Raw genomic sequence first — 21,941 nt, 5'->3', positions numbered from 1 at the left:
CTGGGGGTCCAGGTGTTAGACCCCTTGAAACATCTTTTTCATCACCTTTGTGGCCAGCATATTTGTTTTTTTTTTTCAAAGTTCGCATCCCCATTGAAGTCTATTGCGGTTCGCGAACTTTTCGGCGAACCTAAGGTTCGGCCCCACTCTAACACTCGCAAGCCAGGGTTACCACTCAGGCAATCACTGTAGATGCAGGTGGGGAGATTAAGCCTTTTCCCGCTCAGGGTTAAGAGGTCGCTCTCCGTAGATCAGAAGAAAGGGGTAACACCCCTCCACCAGGAGTGGACTCGTATAGTACAAGGTGAACAGAGGTGCCAAAAGAGTAAAAATAGATTTAAAAAAAACTTTTCAAACATGGGGAGGCAGTGGTGGACTTAACTCCTCCAAGTAGACACAAAAATGTATTAATATTTAAAACATAGAAAATGTATTGATACACTCCAAGGTTCTTTGCAAGGCGTTTCACAGGTATGACCAAGCAGGGCAGAGGCGGTTGGCCCAGACTGAGACCTGCATTTGCCATATACTCCTACCCCATTGCCTGGTGAAGCAGGGTCATACCTACGAAATGCATTGCAAAGAACCTTGGAGTGTATCAATACATTTTCTCTGTTTTAAAGGTTAAAGCGGATCCGAGATGAAAAACTTACTATAACAAGTAACTTGTCTATATATCTTATCTAAAGTTTATATAGTTTACACAGCAAATCTAGCTGCAAACAGCTTTAATAGAAAATTATTATTTCTTCCTGTGATACAATGACAGCAGCCAAGTTGTTTGTAAACATTACACAGAGGCAGGCTTATCTGTATCTTGAGCACTCAGCCTGTGAAAAAAACTTAATCCCCCCCCCCCTCTGCCTCTGAAATCAATGGCTAGTAACACCTCCTCCTGCCCAGACTGAGCTCCCATGAGCCCTTCCTACTGCCAAGGCTCCCTGAAAACCTGCGGGTGTGGGTTATTTAGTTTATAGGAATTACAACAAAAACAAAAAAAGTATTTGGTTTGAGGAATGCCCTATAAACAATGGTAAAGGAACACAATTATGCAATAAGTAAAAGTTCACCTCGGATCCACTTTAATATGTTTTTGTGTCTACTTGGAGGAGGTAAGTCCACCACTGCCGCCCCAAAAGTTTTATCTATTTTTACTCTTTTGGTGCCTATGTTCACCTTGTACTAATCTATATGGATTTGTACTTTCTCCACATAGATTTGTACATTTTTTCACACACTCCAGTTCCCTCCCACATTCCAAAAACAGTAGGACTTGGTCCCAACGGGATAGAAACTGTCACTTGCATACCCAAATGGTTAACTGTGTCAGGCATAAAAAGAAGAAATGGAACACAGCCTAGTTATTTGTATGCTTGGCACTGTACATGCACTTCTATCTCATCATGTTACCTCAGGCACACTAAGGATGGAAAACAAAACAAGCTGCTCTCTGATTGTGGGTAACGTGTCATTTGGAAGACATTTATCCAGCATGTGAATGTAACTTTCAAATGCAGTGTAAATACATGAAGTTTCAATGTGATAGCTAAGCATTCTGTCATGTGCAGCAAACAGCCAGTTTCACTGTGAACACACTCGATCTCTTGGCCATGATCACTTCCCTCTGCTGACAGATTCAATCTTTGTGGCCAAGGCTGCAGACACATCTCTGCAAAGTCTCAGCACCATTTCCTCCATATGCAATAGGGCATTTGCCTTTAGCACAACTGCCCAGTCTCTTTATAAAAATAGAACAGAGAAACTGTTTCTTATAGCAGGGAAGAAACAATGATGAGAAATACTTTTATAAACACACAGGGGAAGGCTTGGGAAGGGTAAACTGCTTTATTATACACTGGGTGGGGAGAAACTGCCAGGGTCTATGGCTTAACATATTATAGGCGGAGAATAAGCAGGACAGCACGGAAATCTGCATTGTTTAAAAGGAAATAAATATGTCAGCCTCCATATTCCTCTTCCTTCAGGTTACCTTTAAAAAGTACCTTACACGTAACATGATGAGAAAACACAGGTATGGATAGTACTAGTCATACTAAGAAACTGTCCCTCTTTACAGGTTTTGGACTAGTCCATCTCTTCATAGGAGATTCTAAGCAAGGCTTTTATTCTTTATAAAGATATTCTCAAAAAAGGATTTAAACAATGCTTCCCTGCTCGCTACACAGTTTTCTGGCAGTTGGACAGAGAAACTGCTATTCACTAAGTGCTTTTGAAAATAAATAAATCCCTGAGAATCCCCCCCATGAAGAGATGGACTAGTCCAAAACCTTTCGCTTCTGTCAGATTTCTACTACCTACTGTAAGTGACAGCAACATAGGAAAAAAGTAATTTATGGCTCATTTTAAGCATGGTGCCCTTTAAAGAGAACCCGAGGTGTGTTTAAAGAATGTTATCTGCATACAGAGGCTGGATCTGCCTATACAGCCCAGCCTCTGTTGCTATCCCAAACCCCACTAAGGTCCCCCTGCACTCTGCAATCCCTCATAAATCACAGCCATGCTGTGCGGCTGTGTTTACATCTGTAGTGTCAGTCTCAGCTGCTCCCCCGCCTCCTGCATAGCTCCGGCCCCTCCCCCCGTCCATTCCCTCCAATCAGCAGGGAGGGAAGGGATGCAGGCGGGGACTGGAGTTCTGCAGGAGGCGGGGAGAGCAGCAGACTGACACTATAGAGATAAACACAGCCAGCTCTGACAAGCTGTTTGTCAGCAGCGTGGCTGTGATTTATGAGGGATTGCAGAGTGCAGGGGGACCTTAGGGGGGTTTGGGATAGCAACAGAGGCTGGGCTGTATAGGCAGATCCAGCCTCTGTATGCAGATAATATTCTTCAAACCCACCTCGGGTTCTCTTTAAACTGAAAATTTGAGACTCTGTTCTATGTTACTACATTCTATTTGATACTAGTATTAAACTTGCAATCACAGTCTGCTGTACGGTCTTTCATATGGCAATAAAGAAGCATATCTTTGTATTCGTGTGAGTGTGAACACTTGTTTCAGCAGTCACTGAATGGCATTGAATCAAAGACAAGTATTTTGATAAGGAGTCACCAATACAAGCTATCAGCATGCAGGGTTTGCATGATTTTTTTTTTGTAATTGTTTGAACAATGTTAATGCAGATATACTCTGCAATATAATTCTGTTTGAGCATTATGTATAAAATCTATAAATATTTTTAACAATAATTTGATCTTTTGCACAGTTTGCCTATCTGTGTTACAACATGTACATTAAAAGGTGTATGACGGCAGAAAACGATTTTAAGTTCTTTGCTTATACTTCCCTTACTAAATGAGTATGTGCAGTAGATACCAAAAGTTGTTCATTTATTGCCAAACATCTCACCGCGGATTTCACACACAGCCATTTTAATACTGCCCTTGCTTCCTTTCCCAACATCGTCCTGTGAGTCATAGTAGGATAAGATCCCTCTGTCCAGCACAAAGTAACGTGGTTGCCAGCCTACAAATCATAAAAACATTAAAGTATATATAAAAAATGCATGATAACTAGGATTGTAAAGCAAAGACACAGTTCCTGACCATGGTTGTTCAAATTCAATAAAGAACATGTCAATGTCTCTTTAGGATCCATAGGCTACCCTCTTCTTAGGTTTAATGCCCGTTTCCTGGTGAACGGGTGAGTCATATACCAGTTCAATTGCCGAAGCTATCTTCAGGTGCAATAAAGATTAGATTATTTGTATTGAAAACTGCACTGCAGGTAAGATCACCTCCAGCCAAAAGGTCTGAATGGCAATACATATATGTAGTCTAGGCACTGTGTACAATTATTATTTTATTTATATAGCGCCAACATCTTCCGTAGCGCTGTACATAGTACAAACATATAATGGGGAACAAATATACATGAGAAGTAAAAGACACTGTACAGTCATGGCATTGAATAGAATAAATACAAATACATACATAGTTGATGTATAGTTGGTACATGTGCATATGTTAAAATTACAGCGGTATGAGAAACACTAGGAGGAGGTCCCTGCCCTTGCGAGCTTACAATCTAGATTCTAGAGGGTAGTGGGGAGGAAACAACAGGGACGGAAACAGAGGGGTTAGTGGGTGAGTCAGTGTGCCTTCAGAGCTGCCTATAGGTGAACATATAAAATTTACATCTGGTACAGTGGATTGTGGACAGAACAGACTAACATTTATATCTGTAAATAGCACTTCCTTATTTCTCCTGCAACTGAACTCTTGCTAAAGCATTGTGCCCTCCTCTTCAGCCTGGTTAACTCCCCTACCCCTTCCTTCCCTGCTCTCTGCCTGCCTGAATCAAATTACTTCTCCTTTCACAGTGTGTAGGAGAGAGAAGAGACAGGAAAACTTCTGCAGCCGTCAAATCATGTCTGCTTGCCATTATTCTTGTTTCAGATGTCTTTCAGTCTGCCTAGATTAGATCACATGGACATGAAGGGTGGAGTTATGACATCAATCCCATCAGCGCAATATATATGTACTCTAGTCAGTCAGTATTGTATTATTGTAATATTGTATATTGGTCTGTGTATCGCCCTTTACCTGCCTCTTGACCTCGAATCTGCCTAGCCCCTCTGTATTACTGCCATATAATATCTGTGTATGACTCGGCCTGTCCCTGACTTCGCTCCTGTTTGATCCTTCCAATACGACTGACATCTGACCTATGTGTATGACTTCGGCCTGTATAACATTTCCACACCTGTCTTAAGCCTACTGTACTTTAGCCATCTGATTACCAGTGTATGATGCTAGTCTATTATTCACCATGCTCTGCCTCAGTCCCTGTGTACCGCATTATCTCTGACTTTGTGTATGACCTCAGTTGACGATCTGACCTCGATTATCGTATATTCAGTGTACACTTCATAGCCTGCATCACAGCCAGCGTTACACAAAAGTTATTATTCTAAAAATTCTTTCACATTATGTGAGTTTTGCAATTTTTTTAGATGCATTGATTTTCTCAACACACCTTTGTAGATGATTTTCCAGAGATCCTACCTAATTAAACCGCTGTGTCGCGCCGTCCCATGTCCATGTGTGTGTGTGTGTCCCTGCGTCTGTGCAGCAGGGACAACCGTTGTTGGGACGGGATCAGGACAGCTAGGGGGCAGGCCGGCGTGTGTGCGCATGTGCGCTGACAGGTGGCAGCGGTGACAGACCTAGAGCCCGTTATTAGGGATTAAGGTCCCTAGTGTTTCATAATATGAAAGGAGACTAATGCCTGGAACACACCATGCAATTTCCTGTCAGATTTTGGGTCAAATTGTTAATTTCCAGAACCCAGTTGGAGCAAAGGTGCATGTACTTTCCTGTCCACTTGCTTTCTTCACGAGACATTTGAAAAAACAGTGAAATGCAGAAAGTAATTAAGAAACAGAAACCCAGTGGCCCTCCAGCGGTTCTGGCTTACTGTGCAGGTGCAGCCATGCTTGTCCATGTGTAGTATGGCCGCGCTCGTGCAAGATGGGGAGCGTGATCACAGTCAGAAATCCAACAAGCTCCTGTCAAATATCTTTTGGGGGTCCTAATGCAGCAACAGTGGGGGCCAGGAGGACATGGGTATCCTCTCTTGAATCCAGAGACTTACTTCCTCTTAGGTAAGTATTTGTTTTTTACTCTAGGCTTTGCCTCGGGTACACTTTAATGTGCGCCACCTGCACACGTGAAGTTTACCCGGGTTTAAGGAATATACCACTATATACCATATGTAGTAACAGAAATAATAATCATATCTGCTACTCATTATTATTATTTTTTTCTGACCAGGGAGTCAAATGCATGACCTCATGATTCAAAGCAGAGGCAGTACCTCTGGACCATCTCAGCTGACTATCTTGTCTATTATTTAACCTTTTCTGGATGGCTGTAGTTGAAATCTATTCGCTTGTTTGTGGCCGCTTATTCCTGCCAGTGTGTAGATTTCAACTACCACGGCCATTTGCTTCATGCAGTTCCCATTTTTCGCACTGATACTGCAACGCTGCAGCCTGCTCTGCTGTTACGCTGACAGCAGAGCTCCGTATCTCAGTCAGGAGCAATTTCATTGGCACCTGACCCACTGATCACTGTGAGCTAAGCACAAAGATCACAGCTTATTTTTTTAACATAAAAAGTTAGGAGCCTGAGACGCCACATCCTGAAGAGGTTAAATAGTCTACAGATTGCATACATTACTGTAGACAATAGAGGGTTGTCCTACACTGCTAGTGAAATGCAGCTGCTCATAATGTATAGAAATTACACTTGAGCACAATACGAGATAAAAGAACTCTACTCTGCTGTTCCTATAAAGGGAGCAAGGAAGACTAGCATGCAGCTCTCCCCTAAAGCAAACAGAATCTTATCACGCTAAACACGATGTTATTTGTGTACTCTACATGCAGGTTTTACAGTAGTGGTGCTTGTACCAGCACTGTGAAAGGTGTGTATTCTAGGCACAAGAACTTATACTGTGTGTCTTTTTTTTTCTCCTCAGGAATTCACTGAACTGCAGATTCACGGCATGTGGTACTCATGTCCCAGGGGTGCTTCTGGTGGGTTGAGAAGCAGCTTATGCAAGTCTATTCACTATAAAGGTTTTGAGATTTGGATAGTAGACAGTATTAAAGAGAACCTAAACTGAAAATGAAAAGTCAAAATAACCATACACAGGTCTACTTACCTCCCATGTAGTCTATTCATCAATCTCTTTCTCCTGTCATGCGTCCTGTTTGTCCACTGTGATCAATGGAATTCTCCATCATCCATTTTAAAAATGGCCATTACCCAATACCAGCTTCCTGGTCAGCACACTGTTAAACTGTAATATCGCCCACTTGAGCCATAGGGAACCATGGACATTACCTTGCACATACAGTTGTAACTGACAGCTGCTGATATATAACTGACAGCAACTGGTATATTTCAGTTCTGACAAAATATTGTCAGAACTGAAAGGGATCACTGTAAGAAGAAAACTGTGAGCTTCTGAGAGGAACTGACGGTGAGGTTGGTATGTACGGTAATATTAATTTGCAGCTACGTCATGTGTTTATTTTAAATAATTTTACTCACTTCAGGTTCCCTTTAAAAGACTAAAGCTCATACATAGCATATGAAGGTCATATGAAGCATATATATTGTGTTATGCAAATTACAAAATGAGTTACTTGATTTGCATAAATACCAATAAACTTAACATGTGCTGCTTGCACGTTAAAGCAAACCTGTGAGGCTTGCAATGCATCAATTTAGATACAGTAGAAAGAGATGGTAGCACATCAAAAACCAAGCTGCATCTGACTGACACTGGCTGCAAAGCCTCCCAAAGGCTTAACTGTGCTCATTACAGCTGAAACAGGTGGTACAAACTTACACAAATGGAGGATATTCGCTTCCAAAATAGTTTGTGTGCAAAAGATTCCGTACTTGACCCTTCTACCACAGTGAGGTCATTCACTTGGAAGGGACCCTAACCTGTGTTCAAAATCAACCCTTGAAAACACGCAAATGTTAGAGCAGGGGTGCCTATTGAGTAGATCGCGGCCTACCGGTAAATCGCGAAGGACTTCATGGTAGATCCTGACCCCACTAGATTTTCCATTCTGTATATACAATTGTTCTGCTAAAATTGTACATAGGTAGATCATTTTGACTTGCTAATTTTTAAAGTAGCTCACAAGCTGAAAAAGTGTTGGCATGTCTGAGTTAAAATAACCTGGGAGCAGCTAGTCATAAAAACAAAATCGAAGGAAGGTGTGTAGCGTGGACCAGCTGCCCCAGACCAGACTTACCTCGGGAGAGGGAAGCTTCTGCATCTTACAGAGGCCTCCCCCATCACACTGTTCCAGAACCCAGACCCCCTAAGTGCGGCCGCGCTACGCCTGTGCAGTAGCACAGACCTGCTCGAGCGTCGGCAGAAAAAACAAGCCTGATTGGGTCCATGCTAGTGCGCAGAAGGCTCGCGCATGCACAGTACCAGTGTACCACAGACCCAATCGAGCTTGGCTTTTTCCAACGGCGCCTGAGTGGGTCCAATGCTACTGCACATGCGCGAGCCTGGAATTTAATCTTACATTAGAATAATAATAATAAAGGCAAGATGACATTTAAAAGGCGATTGTTCATACAGAAACTTGCACTGGCTTTAAATTATCCTTATATCCAAAAGTAATATAAATACAAATATGTCTGTGTTTTATTTTAAATTGCATTAGAAAAATTAGAACTTGGGCCTGTTTTGCTAAGTTTCCCACAAGCTGGAGATCATTGTAGAGCATAAAAAGTCGTTCAGATGGTTGTCTGAACCACACCGTGAGGCCTGGAACCCACTGAAAACCGCAAACGCAACCGCTAGCGTTTTGTCTGAGCGGTTTGCAAGCAGATTCATGCGCGTTTTTGGTCGTGTTTTGCAACATTGTATTTTTTTCCCCAGCGGGTGCCTAGCGTTTTGCGTTTTGCGTTTTTGTGTTTCAAAGATTTTATTAGGTTTTTAAATTTTTTAAACAAGACAAGGAATTGTCAAATGACACAATACAGAGTATACAAGAACATGAAAAGGGGATACAATAACAGTAACATCAGTTCTCAACAGGGTGGGAATTGCCGAAAATAGTGCAGTATGTGACCCAGAGGGTTAAACCCAACTATCTGGGACATGTTCTACTGGTGTTTAGGGGAACGGGTCCGGCATATAGCCAGGGTTACCTGAGACCTCCGGGGCTCGTCGTCCAGCGATAGACCAGCCGCCAGAGGGGTTGTGTATGTTAGCACTGCAGGTGGGGGAGGGAGCGAGAAGAAAGACAATAGAAAAAGAAAGAAAGGAAGAAGAGAAGAGAGAGAAAAGAGGAGAGGGGGTAGTCCCGTCCTATAGCCTCGTTATCAGAGGACCATCCATTGATGAGTGCTCAAGCTGGATCCAGGGGTCCCAGGTTCGTTTGAATTTTTCATGGGAGTCTTTTAAAATACTGGTTAGTTTTTCGTTAACCATAAAGGAGTTAAGTCTAGACTTTACCTCATTAATGCTAACGGAGGGCTTTTTCCAATTGGCGGCAATAGACATGGTAGCTGCGGAGAAGACAAAAGAGGCTAACTTGTTTTGAAGTGAGGTCAGGGATCCCACCTTCTCATGGAGGAGAGCTTGCCAAGGGTCTTTAGGAATGGGTTTATGAAACAAGGACGAGAGAAGTCGGTATACCTGACACCAAAATCTGGTAAGTCGTGGACAGGTCCACCAGATATGTAACATATCGCCCAAGGTCCTACAGCCACGAAAGCAGAAAGGGTTTGCGGAAGGGAACACTTTGGCTATTCTGGCTGGGACCAGGTACCACCGAGTCATCACTTTATAAATTGCCTCGATTGTGTGTAGGTTAGAGGAACAACTGGGTATTCTACTCCAGATATTCAGCCAGTCCTCCCTATCCTTTGCGCCTGGCAAGTCTGTCCCCCATTTAGTAACGTATGCATGAGTGTGAGGGCTGTCGGGGCGTGTTAGGAACGAGTAAAGTGTAGAAATCAGTCCCTTAGAGTTGGGTCGGTGTAAACATATATTTTCATAGGGTGTGGTATGGTATGGGGGGTCTATGTTGTGAATTAGAGATTGTATCCAGTGTTTGATCTGTAGGTATCTGAAAAATTCTCTGGCAGGGGCTTGAAAATTCTCTTGTAGCGCGGACCAGGAGTAGACCCCTCTAGGGGTAAGGAAATGTACGACCTTGTTAAGACCCTTCTCGTCCCACCATTTGAATGCTAGGGGGTTATCTAGACCCGGGGGGAAAAGGGGGTTATTGGTAAGTGGCAATAACGGGAGATAGGATGATAAAAGTTTAGTGGAGTATCGGACTGAATCCCAGACCTGAAGGCTGTGTTGCATTGGAGGGCTAAGGGAGGGAGGTCTCGTTTTGTGCGGTAGCCAGAGGAGGGTGCTTGGGAGTTGTGGGGCGCTATCAGGTATCTCAAGAAATACCCATAGGGGAGTGTCTTGAGTTTGAAATAGTCTGGTGAGCTGAGTGATGGTTGCTGCCCGATAATAGGAGCTGATTTGGGGGACTCCAAGGCCACCATCTAATTTATGCGCAAAGAGGGTGGATTTGTTGACTCTAGGGTGTTTACGGCCCCATATAAATGATTGAATCCTATTCTGGAAGATTCGAAGGTAATGGCTAGGGACTTTAACAGGAAGGGTTCGGAAATAGTAAAGGAGCTTAGGTAAGAAAGACATTTTTATGGAATTGATCCTTCCTAACCAGGAAAGAGGGAATGTGGACCATTTGTCGGTGAGCGTTGAGAGAGATCTGAGCAGCTGGGGATAGTTAGCCGCAAAGAGTGAGGCGTAGTTGGGGGTCAAAGTGATGCCTAAGTATGGTAGTGACTGAACCCATTTCAGGGGGCAGGATTCCTGGAGCCGTTCAAGAAGTTGCGGGGGTAGGGATATTCCCAAGGCTTTGGATTTAGCTATATTGATGTTCAGGCCGGAGATTCGGGCGAATAAATCGAAGGCTTGGAAGGCATTCGGGATGGAGATATGGGGCTGTGTCAGAAAGAGCAGGGTATCATCTGCGAACATTAGTACTTTATGGATGATGCCTGCTCTTTCCACCCCTTGTATGTTAACATTGTCGCGGAGAAAGCGTGCAAAGGGCTCTAAGGCTAAGATAAACAACAGAGGGGAAAGCGGGCAACCCTGGCGCGTCCCGCGTTTTATTTGAAATGGTGGTGAACTATGTCCCCAAAACCGCACCGAGGCGGTGGGAGAGGAGTATAAGCCCCCGATCCAATTCAAGAATAGGGGGTCAAGCCCCCATCTGCTCAGAGCTTGTTTTAGGTATTCCCATGAAAGGGTATCGAAGGCTTTAAAGATATCCAAGGAAAGGGCTACGCTTGGGATTTTCTGGGAGTGTAGATAGTGGGTTAAGAGGACTGCGCGTCTAGTGCTGTCCTCTGCTTGTCTGCCTGGGACGAATCCCACCTGGTCCCGGTGGATTAAGTCTGGTAAGACTTTATTGAGGCGTGTGGCGAGTATTTTCCCCAGTAGTTTGAGGTCAACGTTAATGAGTGATATGGGCCGGAACTGGTGGGTTGCGTGACTGTCTTGATCTTCCTTGGGTATCATTGAGATATGTGCCATCAGCATGGAATTGGGGAGGGGTTTGCCTTCTCGCATTTCATTGTAACAGTTGGTCAGTGTGGGGGCCAGAAGGGGTGCCAATTTCTTGTAATATTGAGCTGAGAAGCCGTCGGGGCCCGGCGTTTTGTTTGGTTTCAAGGTTTTTATAGCAAGGAGAACCTCGGGTGTAGTGATAGGTGCACTGAGGACCGTCGCTGTGGTCTGATCTAGCTTAGGGAGAGATATCTGATCTAAAAAGTCAGCTATCTGTTCATCAGAAGCAGTGGGGGGTTTAGCGTAAAGGTTTGAGAGGTATGTGGCAAACAGGTCCACTATTTTACTGGGGTTCGCAGTAGCCTGGCCAGAGCTATCTCGCACTTTTAAGATAGATGAATGGAGAGGTTTGTTTTTCAAACGCCTAGCTAATAAAGCCAGGGGTTTATTGGCGTTATAATAGTAGAGCTGATTCCTCCAGCGTAGTTGCTGTTCTACCTTATCGGTAAGGAGTAGGTCTAATTCAGTACGGAATTTATCTTTGATTATTCGATTTATGCGGGAGGGGGATTGTTTCCAAGTGAGTTCAGCGCTCTCCAATTTGGCTGTAAGCTCAGAGATTTTCTGGTTACGTTGGCGTTTTAGTGCACTGGCCATGCCAATCAAAGAGCCCCTGATAGTGGCCTTATGGGCCTCCCATAGGATCAGTGAGGAGGATACGGAGCCTGTGTTGTCCGAGAAGTAGTCTGAAATTGTGTCTTTTAAGCGGTTGACAAGCTCTTCCTTAGAAAGCATTGAGTCGTTAAGGCGCCAGTGGAAGGCTTTAGAGCTCGGAAATGATAGTGAGCAACAAATTGAAATTGGTGAGTGGTCGGACCAGGTGGTGGTATGTATTTTAGCTGCTGGGGCTAGGTGTAAAAATTGTTGTTGGACAAATATATGATCTATACGGCTAAAGCTGTCATGGGCGTTTGAGTAGAAAGTGAAGTCTTTAGTAGTGGGGTGTAGTTCCCTCCAGACATCTATGTAGCCATATTTCCCTAGCAGAGCCTTAATTTTAGCCCCATGTGGATCTGTGACCTCAGAGGCAGAGCTAGAGGCAACGTTCCTCTGTCTATCTAGTTTAGGATTAAGAGTGACGTTGGTATCCCCAGCCATAATAATTTGTCCTGCACCGTGTTGTGTGAGGACCTGAAGAAAATGTGAGTAGAAATTGGATTGGTGGGCATTGGGAGCATAATAAGAGGCAAAAGTTATTTCCCTGTCATAAATGGAACCAGTTAAGATGAGGTACCGGCCAGTGGGGTCCGCGATCTGTTTAGTGCAGACAAATGGAAAATGTTTCCTAAAGGCAATAAGGACTCCTCTGACTTTGGTGCGAGCACAAGCAAAGAAGGCTGTGGGGAAGTGTCTACTTAAATACTTGGGGCAGGAGGCTTGGTCTAGCCTAGTTTCCTGCAGGCATATCACGTCTGCTTGACAGGTTTTATAGTAAGTAAAAGCTTTGGAGCGTTTATGGGGAGATCCAAATCCCTGGACGTTATGTGAGAAAATTTTGAAGGTTTGAGAGATCATGGAGGTCTATTATGGGAGAGGTAGAGCAGATGAGAGGCCACAGGACGGGAGGCCCACAGAGAGAGAGAAAGAGAGGGGAAAGAAGTGCGGAGGCAAGAGAAAGAGAGGAAAAGAGATAACATGAGGGTAGAGAGGGGTCCTAGGACCCTAAGTGTCAGAAGATCTGACCAGAAACAGGTCAGAAACAGAACGGGCTCAGTGAGAGTTGAGTTCCGGGTGGCGGGGAACTCCAGTGAGTACATAGGGAGACATGAGTTGACCGACTGCTCTGCTGGCTAATGGAAAATGGAAAAGGAGAGAGCTGTAGCTGCCTAGCGACTTTTCACCGGGAGAGAGGGAAAGGGGAGAGAAGAAAAAAAAAGGAAGGGGGGGAAGGTAGCCAATTGTATATAAGTTGATACGCTACCCTAACCGTAACAAATCTGCTTGAGTACCTCGTAACATCGTGTGTGTAGAGACTTGCCTAGAGAGACAGTCTACGTTACCTGGGGCAATATTTGCACATTATGAGAATAAGGACTTGCCCACTGTCTGGTTACGATGGTTTGCAGATGGAATCGTACAGTTAATAAAATAATCATGTGTTAAGCTGTGTAGGGCCCATAATGGAGGGGCCATGTTTATTTGCTTTAAGCAAGCCCTGGTCTAAGGTTAGGGGAAGTTTTGGGTGGGCTTATCCAACCAGACAGTGGGCCTTTAGCAGGTTGCTTCAGGTCAGAGTGCATTCGTAATAGTAATAATATAAGTAAAGCAAAAACGAGAAACACTCTCTTGACGAAGGTTAGGGTTAACTATTGGGGAGTTAAGTTTTATTTGCCTAGCATGAGGGTGCAATCAGTGAAGCCAATGGGATGTTGAGAAGATTATAGTGTGGAGGATCCGCCTGCCTGCCGGGGGCCACAGCTGCAATAAGTGTACTAATATAGCATGGTGCACCCTTATCGAGGCTTTAAAGGGGCTCAACTATAGAAATTGAGAATGGGCAGCGCGGTGGTTCCATCTAATGGAGATAGAAGGCAGCGTCCTGGTTGAGGAACCAATAGACTAAAGTGCGTTAGGCACAGAGAAGTTGGATTTATGTAACACCCGGGGGCAGGCAGACCATCCGTTTCCCTGAGAGGATGATTTAGGGGTTGTACTTTATTGGAAGGAATTGAGCCTAGGCAGCGTTACGGATCAACCTTATAGATGCGTCCATGTAATAGGGTTCGGGGGAAGGGGAGGAGTGTAAGGAAGGAGGGATGGGGGTGCCCAGTGACGGAGGGCCACACTAGTCAGCCCTGGGGTGTGGGCGGTAAGAGGATAGGCGAGGGGAGGAGGAGAGAGAGGAAGGGGGGATGGTTAAGGGAAGAGGGATAGGAGTGCCCAGTGACGGAAGGCCGCGAAAGGCGGCCTTGGGGTATAGGCAGCAAAAGGATAGGTGAAGGAGGGAAAGGAAGGGGGGGGGGGGGTGGTTAAGGGAAGAGGGATGGGACTGCCCAGTGACGGAAGGCCGCGCTAGGCGGCCCTGGGGTATAGGCGTTTAGGGGACAGGCTGAGGGGGGAGGGAAGACCAAGGGAGAAGTGTTGGACGCGTTTACAAGGAGGCATATAGTGGAATGATGCCGGGGCCATACATTAGGACAGTTATACAACAAATATACAACCTAAACAGTTAAATTCAGCATACTATATTAAACAAAGCAATAAAAAGGAGCGATACTGGCAGTCTGGGCTGCACTACTTATGCATGGTCTGCTGTGTTCGTTTGAAAACATACTGGCTGCGAAAATAACCTATGAGGCCAGAAAGTTTGAGGTTTGCAAACCGGGGTAAACCAGTATAAACAATATTGGGTAGATAGGAAGCCCGCAGTGGCACAGTATCTTAAGTTGGAGGAGCGTGCCTAAATAGTGCGTTCAAGCGGGAGAGGAAAGGTTTAAATGTGCATGGCGGGTTACCCATACAAAAAGAAAGAGAAAAAAAAAAAAAAAAAAAAAAAAAAAAAAAAAAAAAAAAAAAGGGGGAAGATAACGGTGTTATAATCTTCAAATGTCAAATTATAAAGGGAAACAAAGTCTTACCCAACGGGGTCGAAAACCGCATATGCAGGTCCGTTCGTCTCTGTAGAGGGCTGGCAATAAACGGCACAAGTAATAGTGAAATAACAAAACCTTTGTTGAAGGCAAGAACGGTGCATTCAGAAATTAAAAGCCCAGAACTTGAGACAGACAACCGGGAAAGGTAAATTAGTCCCGTTGGTCGGAAAGTGGATCAGGACAAAGAGATGGGACCTCACGGTGGGTTCTCATTGTGGGGACTTGACCTGGAGCTTGGAGAATTCCGAGCTGGTTGTGCTCGGCGCCAGGAGTCTTGCGAGGATGTGGATCTACGTGGGGCTTCATTAGAGCGGGGTCCGCTGTTGTTGTTAGCCGGCAGAAGGAGTTGAAGCTGCTCAAAGAGGACCTGTGCTTCTTCGGGAGTTGACACTGCGTAGGTTTTCCCAGACCTCATAAAAATTAGTTTGAAGGGGAATCCCCATTTGTATTTAATGTCCTTTGCTCGCAGAGCTGCAGTGTAGGACTTCATTGCTCTTCGTTTCTGGATAGTCACAGGGGCGAGATCTGCGAATATCTGGTAAGAGTGGCCCTGGAAGGCAAGCGGTTCCTTCTCCCGGGCTGCTTGTAGGATTATTTCTTTAGAACGGTAGTAGGTAAATTTAATAACCACGTCCCGGGGAGAGCCATCAGGCCGTTTGGGGCCAAGGGCCCGGTGGATCCTGTCGAATTCCAGGCGCTCTACTGGGATCTGTGGGGTCAGCTCCTGGAACAGCGCTGTTGCAGTGGAGGTAAGGTCCTCGATGAATTCTGGGAGGCCCCGGAGCCGCAGATTACCGCGTCGTGAGCGGTTCTCCGAATCTTCCAGGCTTAGTTTGGCTTCGGCGAGCTCTGATTTGACCTCCGCAAGCTCCTTTTCGTGGGCATTGACGATCGTAGTGTTCTTATCCAGTTTGTCCTCTAGGTCACCAGTACGGGAGGTGAGGTCCTTGATCTCTTTCTTAAGATGGCTGGTGAGTTTGATCATGGCCGCATCCAATTCTTTGTGCAGCAGGGCTTTAAAGCGGTCCAGCATCAGGGAGTCCTTCGGGGTCCAGTCCAGCACTGCTTCAGAAGATCTGTGCCCTGACTTTCTCGAACGAGTGGATGGGCGAGAAGCAACTGTCGCATCGGAGTGGGAAGAAGCTGAGGACGCCATGCTTGATGGGCTACGGCGGCGCCTGGATTTGGAAGCTGGAGGGATAGGAGAGTTCTCTCTGGAGGGCCGTGAACTTCGACCCATCGAGGCACGGAGGTATTAGGGTGCTATCGGTGGAGGAGTGAAGTCGGGTGAGATGCTGGGGCAGCTGCTATAAGTTAGCAAAAGCAGTCGGTCACGCTGGCGGAGCTAAGGAGCGGCCATCTTCGTAGCGCGCCAGCCACGCCCCCCCCTTGCGTTTTGCGTTTTTATCCTGATTGGTCCTGTGAATTATTTTTCATTTTGTTACAGTGTGCTGAACCGCAAAACGCTAGCAAAACCGCTCAGTTTAGGTTTTGCTGAGCGTTTCTGCTAGCGTTTCAATACTTTACATTGAAGCACTAACGCTCCCAAAATGCTGCAGGTCCTGCGTTTGCGTTTCTGGGAAACGCAAACGCTCCTGTGGAAGTTGCCCCATCCATTAACATTAGCCCAGCGTTTTGGCAAACTGCTAGCGTATCGCAGTGCTGCGAAAACGCTGCCAAAAGCGCTCCTGTGGGTTCCAGCCCTAAGGGCTCGTTCACACTACAAGAGCTTTTCTTAGCTCTTTGTGATTTTAAAAGCTCTTGCTAATGTTATCCTATGCGTGTGTTCACAGTGATGTGATTTAGTAAAAATCCCCCAGAGCATTACATTAGCAAGAACTTTTAAAATCTTTAGCGCTTAAAAAACTCTTGTAGTGTAAATCAGCCCTGGGGCCTGGTGCACACCAAAAACCGCTAGCAGATCCGCAAAATGCTAGCAGAGTTTGAAACGCTTTTTCTTCTTTTTCTGTAGCGTTTCACCTAGCATTTTGCGGTTTTGTGAAGCGTTTTTGGTGTAGTAGATTTCATGTATTGTTACAGTAAAGCTGTTACTGAACAGCTACTGTAACAAAAAACGCCTGGCAAACCGCTCTGAAGTGCCGTTTTTCAGAGCGGTTTGCGGTTTTACTATACTTAACATTGAGGCAGAAACGCATCCGCAATCCAAAATCTGCAGCAGCCCGGGAGTATGCGTTTCTGCAAAACGCCTCCCGCTCTGGTGTGCACCAGCCCATTGAAATACATTACCCTAGCGGATCCGCACCCGCAAGCAGATCGCAAACCGCAGCGGAAACGCTCCGGTGTGCACTAGGCCTAAATGTCTGATTCTGCCACCACCATCTATCAAACTACTGTGCACTTGGACACTTCACATAGACATGAATGGCTGACGGGTGGGTGGCAAGTCCACCAAAACATAGCCTAAACTGGCCTGGATTTACTTAAAACAAAAAAAAAAGATTTCAATGTGGGTTCATGCCTACAATTACTAGCACTAGTTTACTTTAGGGGACCTAGCAGGAAACCTCAGGGAAATTTTGGCAACATGACGGGAGGACGGCAAACTCTCAAACGTTTGTTTCAGATAGGTTGTAGTAAACTATGTCCACACTATTTGGCCAATCACAATGCTTCGTTCTGTAGAAGGTGCTGTGATTTGATTTTGAGGACTGTTCCATATGAGATTTCCTGCTTGTCTCCTAACCTAGACTAGCACTCCATTACCATCATTGAACGCCAATTCACTAACCTTGCAAGAACCCTCAGTTAGGTATAACCCGGTGAGGGACGGGTTGCTTACATTTTAGTGGTACAGCAGAAGTTTTTCAACCTCCAGAGATACAGCAGCAGTTGGTCAGCCTCATAGGACTCAGTACATTCACACTGGTGCATTAACAGCGCAGTGCAACGGATTTGGCCATACACACAGCAATAACCCATCCCCCAAATGTCTAACACATAACACATTAGGGATGATCAATGAGATACAAATAATTTCTCCTTATGGTCACATTTCTTTAAATGTTATGCAGCTTGAACTTGGACCAATAATATTAATAATTGACAGGAAGTTATTCCGATTGGTCCAATTTCACGCTATATATAATTTACATGACATTTAAAGGAGGAATTATTTGCATTCTTATTCATCCCTACACACCATTCATACTTTTTTCTTTTCTCTGGAATTTGGAAAACTTAACATGCTGTGGCAGACAATTAATCCTTGAAATTATGTTGCCAACTATGATAGTCATTACACTATTAATTTGTGCTCACGTTTACCAATCTCATAGCCAATAAACAAAATCTTTGTAAATTGTAACAAGTGTTTCAGCAAAGTTTTTTATACAGTGAAGGCAAACTATTTCTACAGTAAATACACCCAACACATTCTAGCTGATTAAAGGGCAGATAAACATGTCTGGATATAGAAATAAATCTGTGCACAATAAATAAATTCCATTATGCCATAAGCACACACATATCCTTCTGCACTGAAAGCTAACCTGACAGATAATTGGTCCATTTCATCAGCGAGCCTTCCATGTCCAAGCACCGCATCACCCTGCTACTAATACGGAGTTATCTGGAGGCGCTAGAGTGAACCCTCGCAGCCAATAAGAAAAAAGAAGGTGCGGCTTTTGCAAAGATCGACCAGTAACAACCCTGGATTTCAAAAGGGCGGACCGAATAGTAGTATTTTGCCAATCAAATGCTAGGTAGAGCGCCGCGTGGATCAATGGGCGTGGTTAGCATGTCAATTTCTTTCCACTATTTGGCAGTAACAGCACAGACGTGACGTCACTTGCCGCTAGTCTGGGTGGACCTTGCTGCTGACAGTTGAACAGGGAGCTGCGCTGTGATTGGCCCGCGTGGCGGGAGTTTAGCAGGAGAGCGATGCTGGGAATTGTAGTTTGCTAAGCTATGGCCGTGTGGGAGGGTGTAGCGCGATTGTCACTACAACTCCCGAGAAGCTATGTGGAGTATTGGCCTGACCTCACCGAGTCCGGCTTCCCGCCCCGGCCATTGTTGCTGGAGTGCGGAGAGCAGGAGGGAATGAGTGAACCGGAGGACTGTGGCAACGAGTCGTGCTCCGGGTGCCCCAGGTAGGCGGTGTGACTCCCCCGTGCAGCCGTGCTCTGTGCTGGGGGACGGCAGGCTGTGTGTACTGAAACGTGCATACCGACCGGGGTGCACCTTCCCTGCTGTGTGCACTGTCCACTCCCTCTCCTGACTGCGGTGTGTCCAGCATGGTGGACTCTGCTCCCCTCCCTGCTGTGTGTGCACTGCACCCCATTGTCACCCTGCTCTGTGTAGGCTGTGATGCATGTTCCCTATGCATGCAGTGATTTGCTGCATTTGTTGTAGAATATAATCCCATTGCTTTGTCAATCAATAATCCTTCATGTCCTATTTTGCTGCCCTGTTTCCAGTGGACACTGGCAGTGCCACTATATGTAGTGATTAGTACCACAATATTTAGTGATCTGTTGCCAGTCAGCAGCGTCACTCTATTTAGTGGTCTGTTGCCAGTGAGCAGTGCTACTATATTTAGTGGTCTGTTGCCAGTGAGCAGTGCTACTATATTTAGTGGTCTGTTGCCAGTGAGCAGTGCTACTATATTTAGTGGAGCAGTGCTACTATATTTAGTGGTCTGTTGCCAGTGAGCAGTGCTACTATATTTAGTGGTCTGTTGCCAGTGAGCAGTGCTACTATATTTAGTGATCTGTTGCCAGTGAGCAGTGCTACTATATTTAGTGATCTGTTGCCAGTGAGCAGTGCCATTACATGTAGTGAGCTGTTGGCAGTGGACAGTGTCACTATGGACAAAACTTCTAATAAATGACTTGTTTATCATCTAATTGATAATATAACCATTCAGCACACTTAGGGCTGGTTCAGATGGACGCTTGTGGAGCGTTTACCGCAAGCATTCGGAATGTCGCGGTAAAAACGCTCCCATTCAAGTAAAGGGGAATCCGCCGGCATTTCCTGGAAGGGGCAGAGCTTTCAGCTTCAGCTCTGCCCCTCCTGACGTCAATCGCGGCGCATCGCCGCCTCTGCCCGCCCCTCTCACTCTTCCTTCACAGAGGGGCGGGGAGAGGCGGCGATCCGTGCGACGATTGACGTCAGCAGGGGCAGAGCTGAAGCTGAAAGCTCTGCCCCTTCCAGGAAATGCCGGCGGATTGCCCCCCGGGCGATTTGGGGACTCTGCAGCCCTCGTTTAGCGGCGGGGATGCGGCGGATTACTTGGGAGCACTGAAGCGAACTATAAAGAAGCTTTTGCCGGCGCGGGCCACAAAATATTGTATCGAGGGCCGCAAGTGAGACCCCTGCCTTAGGGGAAGGAAAAAGGCGACAGCATCGGAACGCGAAGGCTACTGAAAGCCTGACCGCGCAGCCGCCGCAACGCCCCCAAACGTGATGCCACACAGACGTCCGTCTGAACCAGCCCTTACAAGCAAAATAATCAGTCAAAGCAAGTTTGTTCCCGATAAACTACATTTCAATATTACCTTTCTTACCTTAAAGGTGTTCTGTTGACCTTTTTAAAAACAAAAACTGCCACTTACCTGGGGCTTCTATCGCTCTCCTGCAGCTGGAATGTCCCGTGCCGTCCTCTTCAGATGCGCCGTTCCCCGCCGCTGGTCCTGGTGTAATTATTCGTCTAATAAGTGCGGCCGTGGCCATGCGTGTGCTCGCTCCCGCATGCGTCGGGGAGCTTACTGCGCGGGTGCAGTACAAAGTTTTCCTGTACTGCGCCTGAGCAGTAAGCTGCGGGCATGCGCAAGGCCCATACCTGGGGCTTCCTCCAGCCCCATCCGCTCGGACTGCTCCCATGCCGCCGTCCTCCGCTTCCAGCAGCTACGGGAACAGAGTCCCGTCACTTACGTCAGTCGTCTTCAGTCTATGCAGCGGAAGAGCCCCCTCTGCAAATCTCTCCAGCAGCCTTCTGCTGCGTAGACTGGCGCCGACTGACAGAAGTGATGGGACCCGGTTCCTGTAGCTGCGGGAAGCGGAGGACAGCGGCGTGGAAGTGATCCGAGTGGATGGGGCTGGAGGAAGCCCCAATCTTTGTTTTGTTTTGTTTTTTGAGCCCTGAGTCCCTTTTAATTATAATATTTTTGCTCTTTGGAAGCTTAAAAGTAACATAGATAAGGTGAAGACAGGAAAAAGGTGGAAAAGCTTTGAGAATTATGCCCTATGTGTAGTGACATGTTGCATGTGGACAGTGTCACTATGGCCTCGATACTTAAAAGTCTGGTCGGGAAAGTAAATCCATGTGGGGAAACTCCGCTTTCGGTAATTCTGACTTCTGGGTGGTCATTCATAAAATGTTGCCAGTTGTGATAGCAGAGCGGAGATTTCTCGCTGTAGGCTGGTGGTAGGCTGTCGGTAGCCTTGCGGAAACACAGAAGCTGGCAGAGTCCCTCTGTGTGCTGCTCTCTGCTGCTGCTTGGGAGGTCTGTCCCATTCACTGAAATGTATTCCGCATGCTTATCACTACATCCGAGGTAGCGGTAATCCCCGTCCGCATACCGCTTGCTCTAATTTTTATGAATGTACATTTTGTTACATTTCTTAAGAGAATCACCGCACAAGGCGGTGATTTATCACTCTACTCGGTAATGTCAGCTTTTCATGCGGAAACAGCATTTATGAATATGCATTTTGCTAAATGGTCGGTAATGTCAGCTGGTTTCAGCATTTCCGCATGCGGGAATGCTTTATGAATCATGGCCTATGTGTAGTGATCTGTTGCCAGTGCAACTATATGCAGCTATCTGCTGCACCATTGCCAGTGGAATTATTTGCATCTTATTGACCATCCCTAGTATCCTGTTTTGCTGGGTACACACTGAGATTTTCTAGCCAATTTACTGTCAGATCGATTATTTCCAACATGTCCGATCGATTTCTGTTCACTTTAATAGGAAATTTGTCGGAAGATGCTCGGAAATCGATCGGAAAGCAAATTGGACATGTTGGAAATAATCGATCCGACAGTAAATTGGCCAGAAAATCTCAGTGTGTACCCAGCATAAGGCTTACGACATACATGCCCACTCAATGGCAGGAGTTTTCCATAGAACAAACAGCAGACCTGGCACCGATTTGCACTTTTCCAAGAGTTTCCTTTAATCCAGCGGGTACAAGCAATACATAAAGAGTAGGTA

General features: G+C 45.8%; 2 protein-coding genes across 2 annotated transcripts in view; one reads left to right on the top strand and one right to left on the bottom strand.

Moving 5' to 3' along the window:
• LOC137545685 (pleckstrin homology domain-containing family A member 3-like) overlaps positions 1-18,429 on the bottom strand; it is a 57,451-nt gene extending 39,022 nt beyond the window's left edge. The window contains exons 1-2 of the mRNA XM_068267184.1: positions 18,270-18,429; positions 3,368-3,484 (exon numbers count right to left, since the gene is read on the bottom strand). Coding sequence (XP_068123285.1) covers positions 3,368-3,484; positions 18,270-18,324 — 172 coding nt within the window. The 5' untranslated portion in view covers positions 18,325-18,429. The remainder of the gene's footprint in view (positions 1-3,367; positions 3,485-18,269) is intronic.
• A 136-nt stretch (positions 18,430-18,565) lies between these two features.
• The window catches only part of TARBP2 (TARBP2 subunit of RISC loading complex), a 50,001-nt gene continuing 46,625 nt past the window's right edge, over positions 18,566-21,941 (top strand). The window contains exon 1 of the mRNA XM_068267177.1: positions 18,566-18,869. Coding sequence (XP_068123278.1) covers positions 18,688-18,869 — 182 coding nt within the window. The 5' untranslated portion in view covers positions 18,566-18,687. The remainder of the gene's footprint in view (positions 18,870-21,941) is intronic.

This window comes from Hyperolius riggenbachi, chromosome 2 (assembly GCF_040937935.1).
Source record: "Hyperolius riggenbachi isolate aHypRig1 chromosome 2, aHypRig1.pri, whole genome shotgun sequence".
NCBI classification, from domain to species: domain Eukaryota; kingdom Metazoa; phylum Chordata; class Amphibia; order Anura; family Hyperoliidae; genus Hyperolius; species Hyperolius riggenbachi.
Note: the sequence above shows the minus strand (reverse complement) of the source record. Positions and strands in the feature narration are given on the sequence as shown.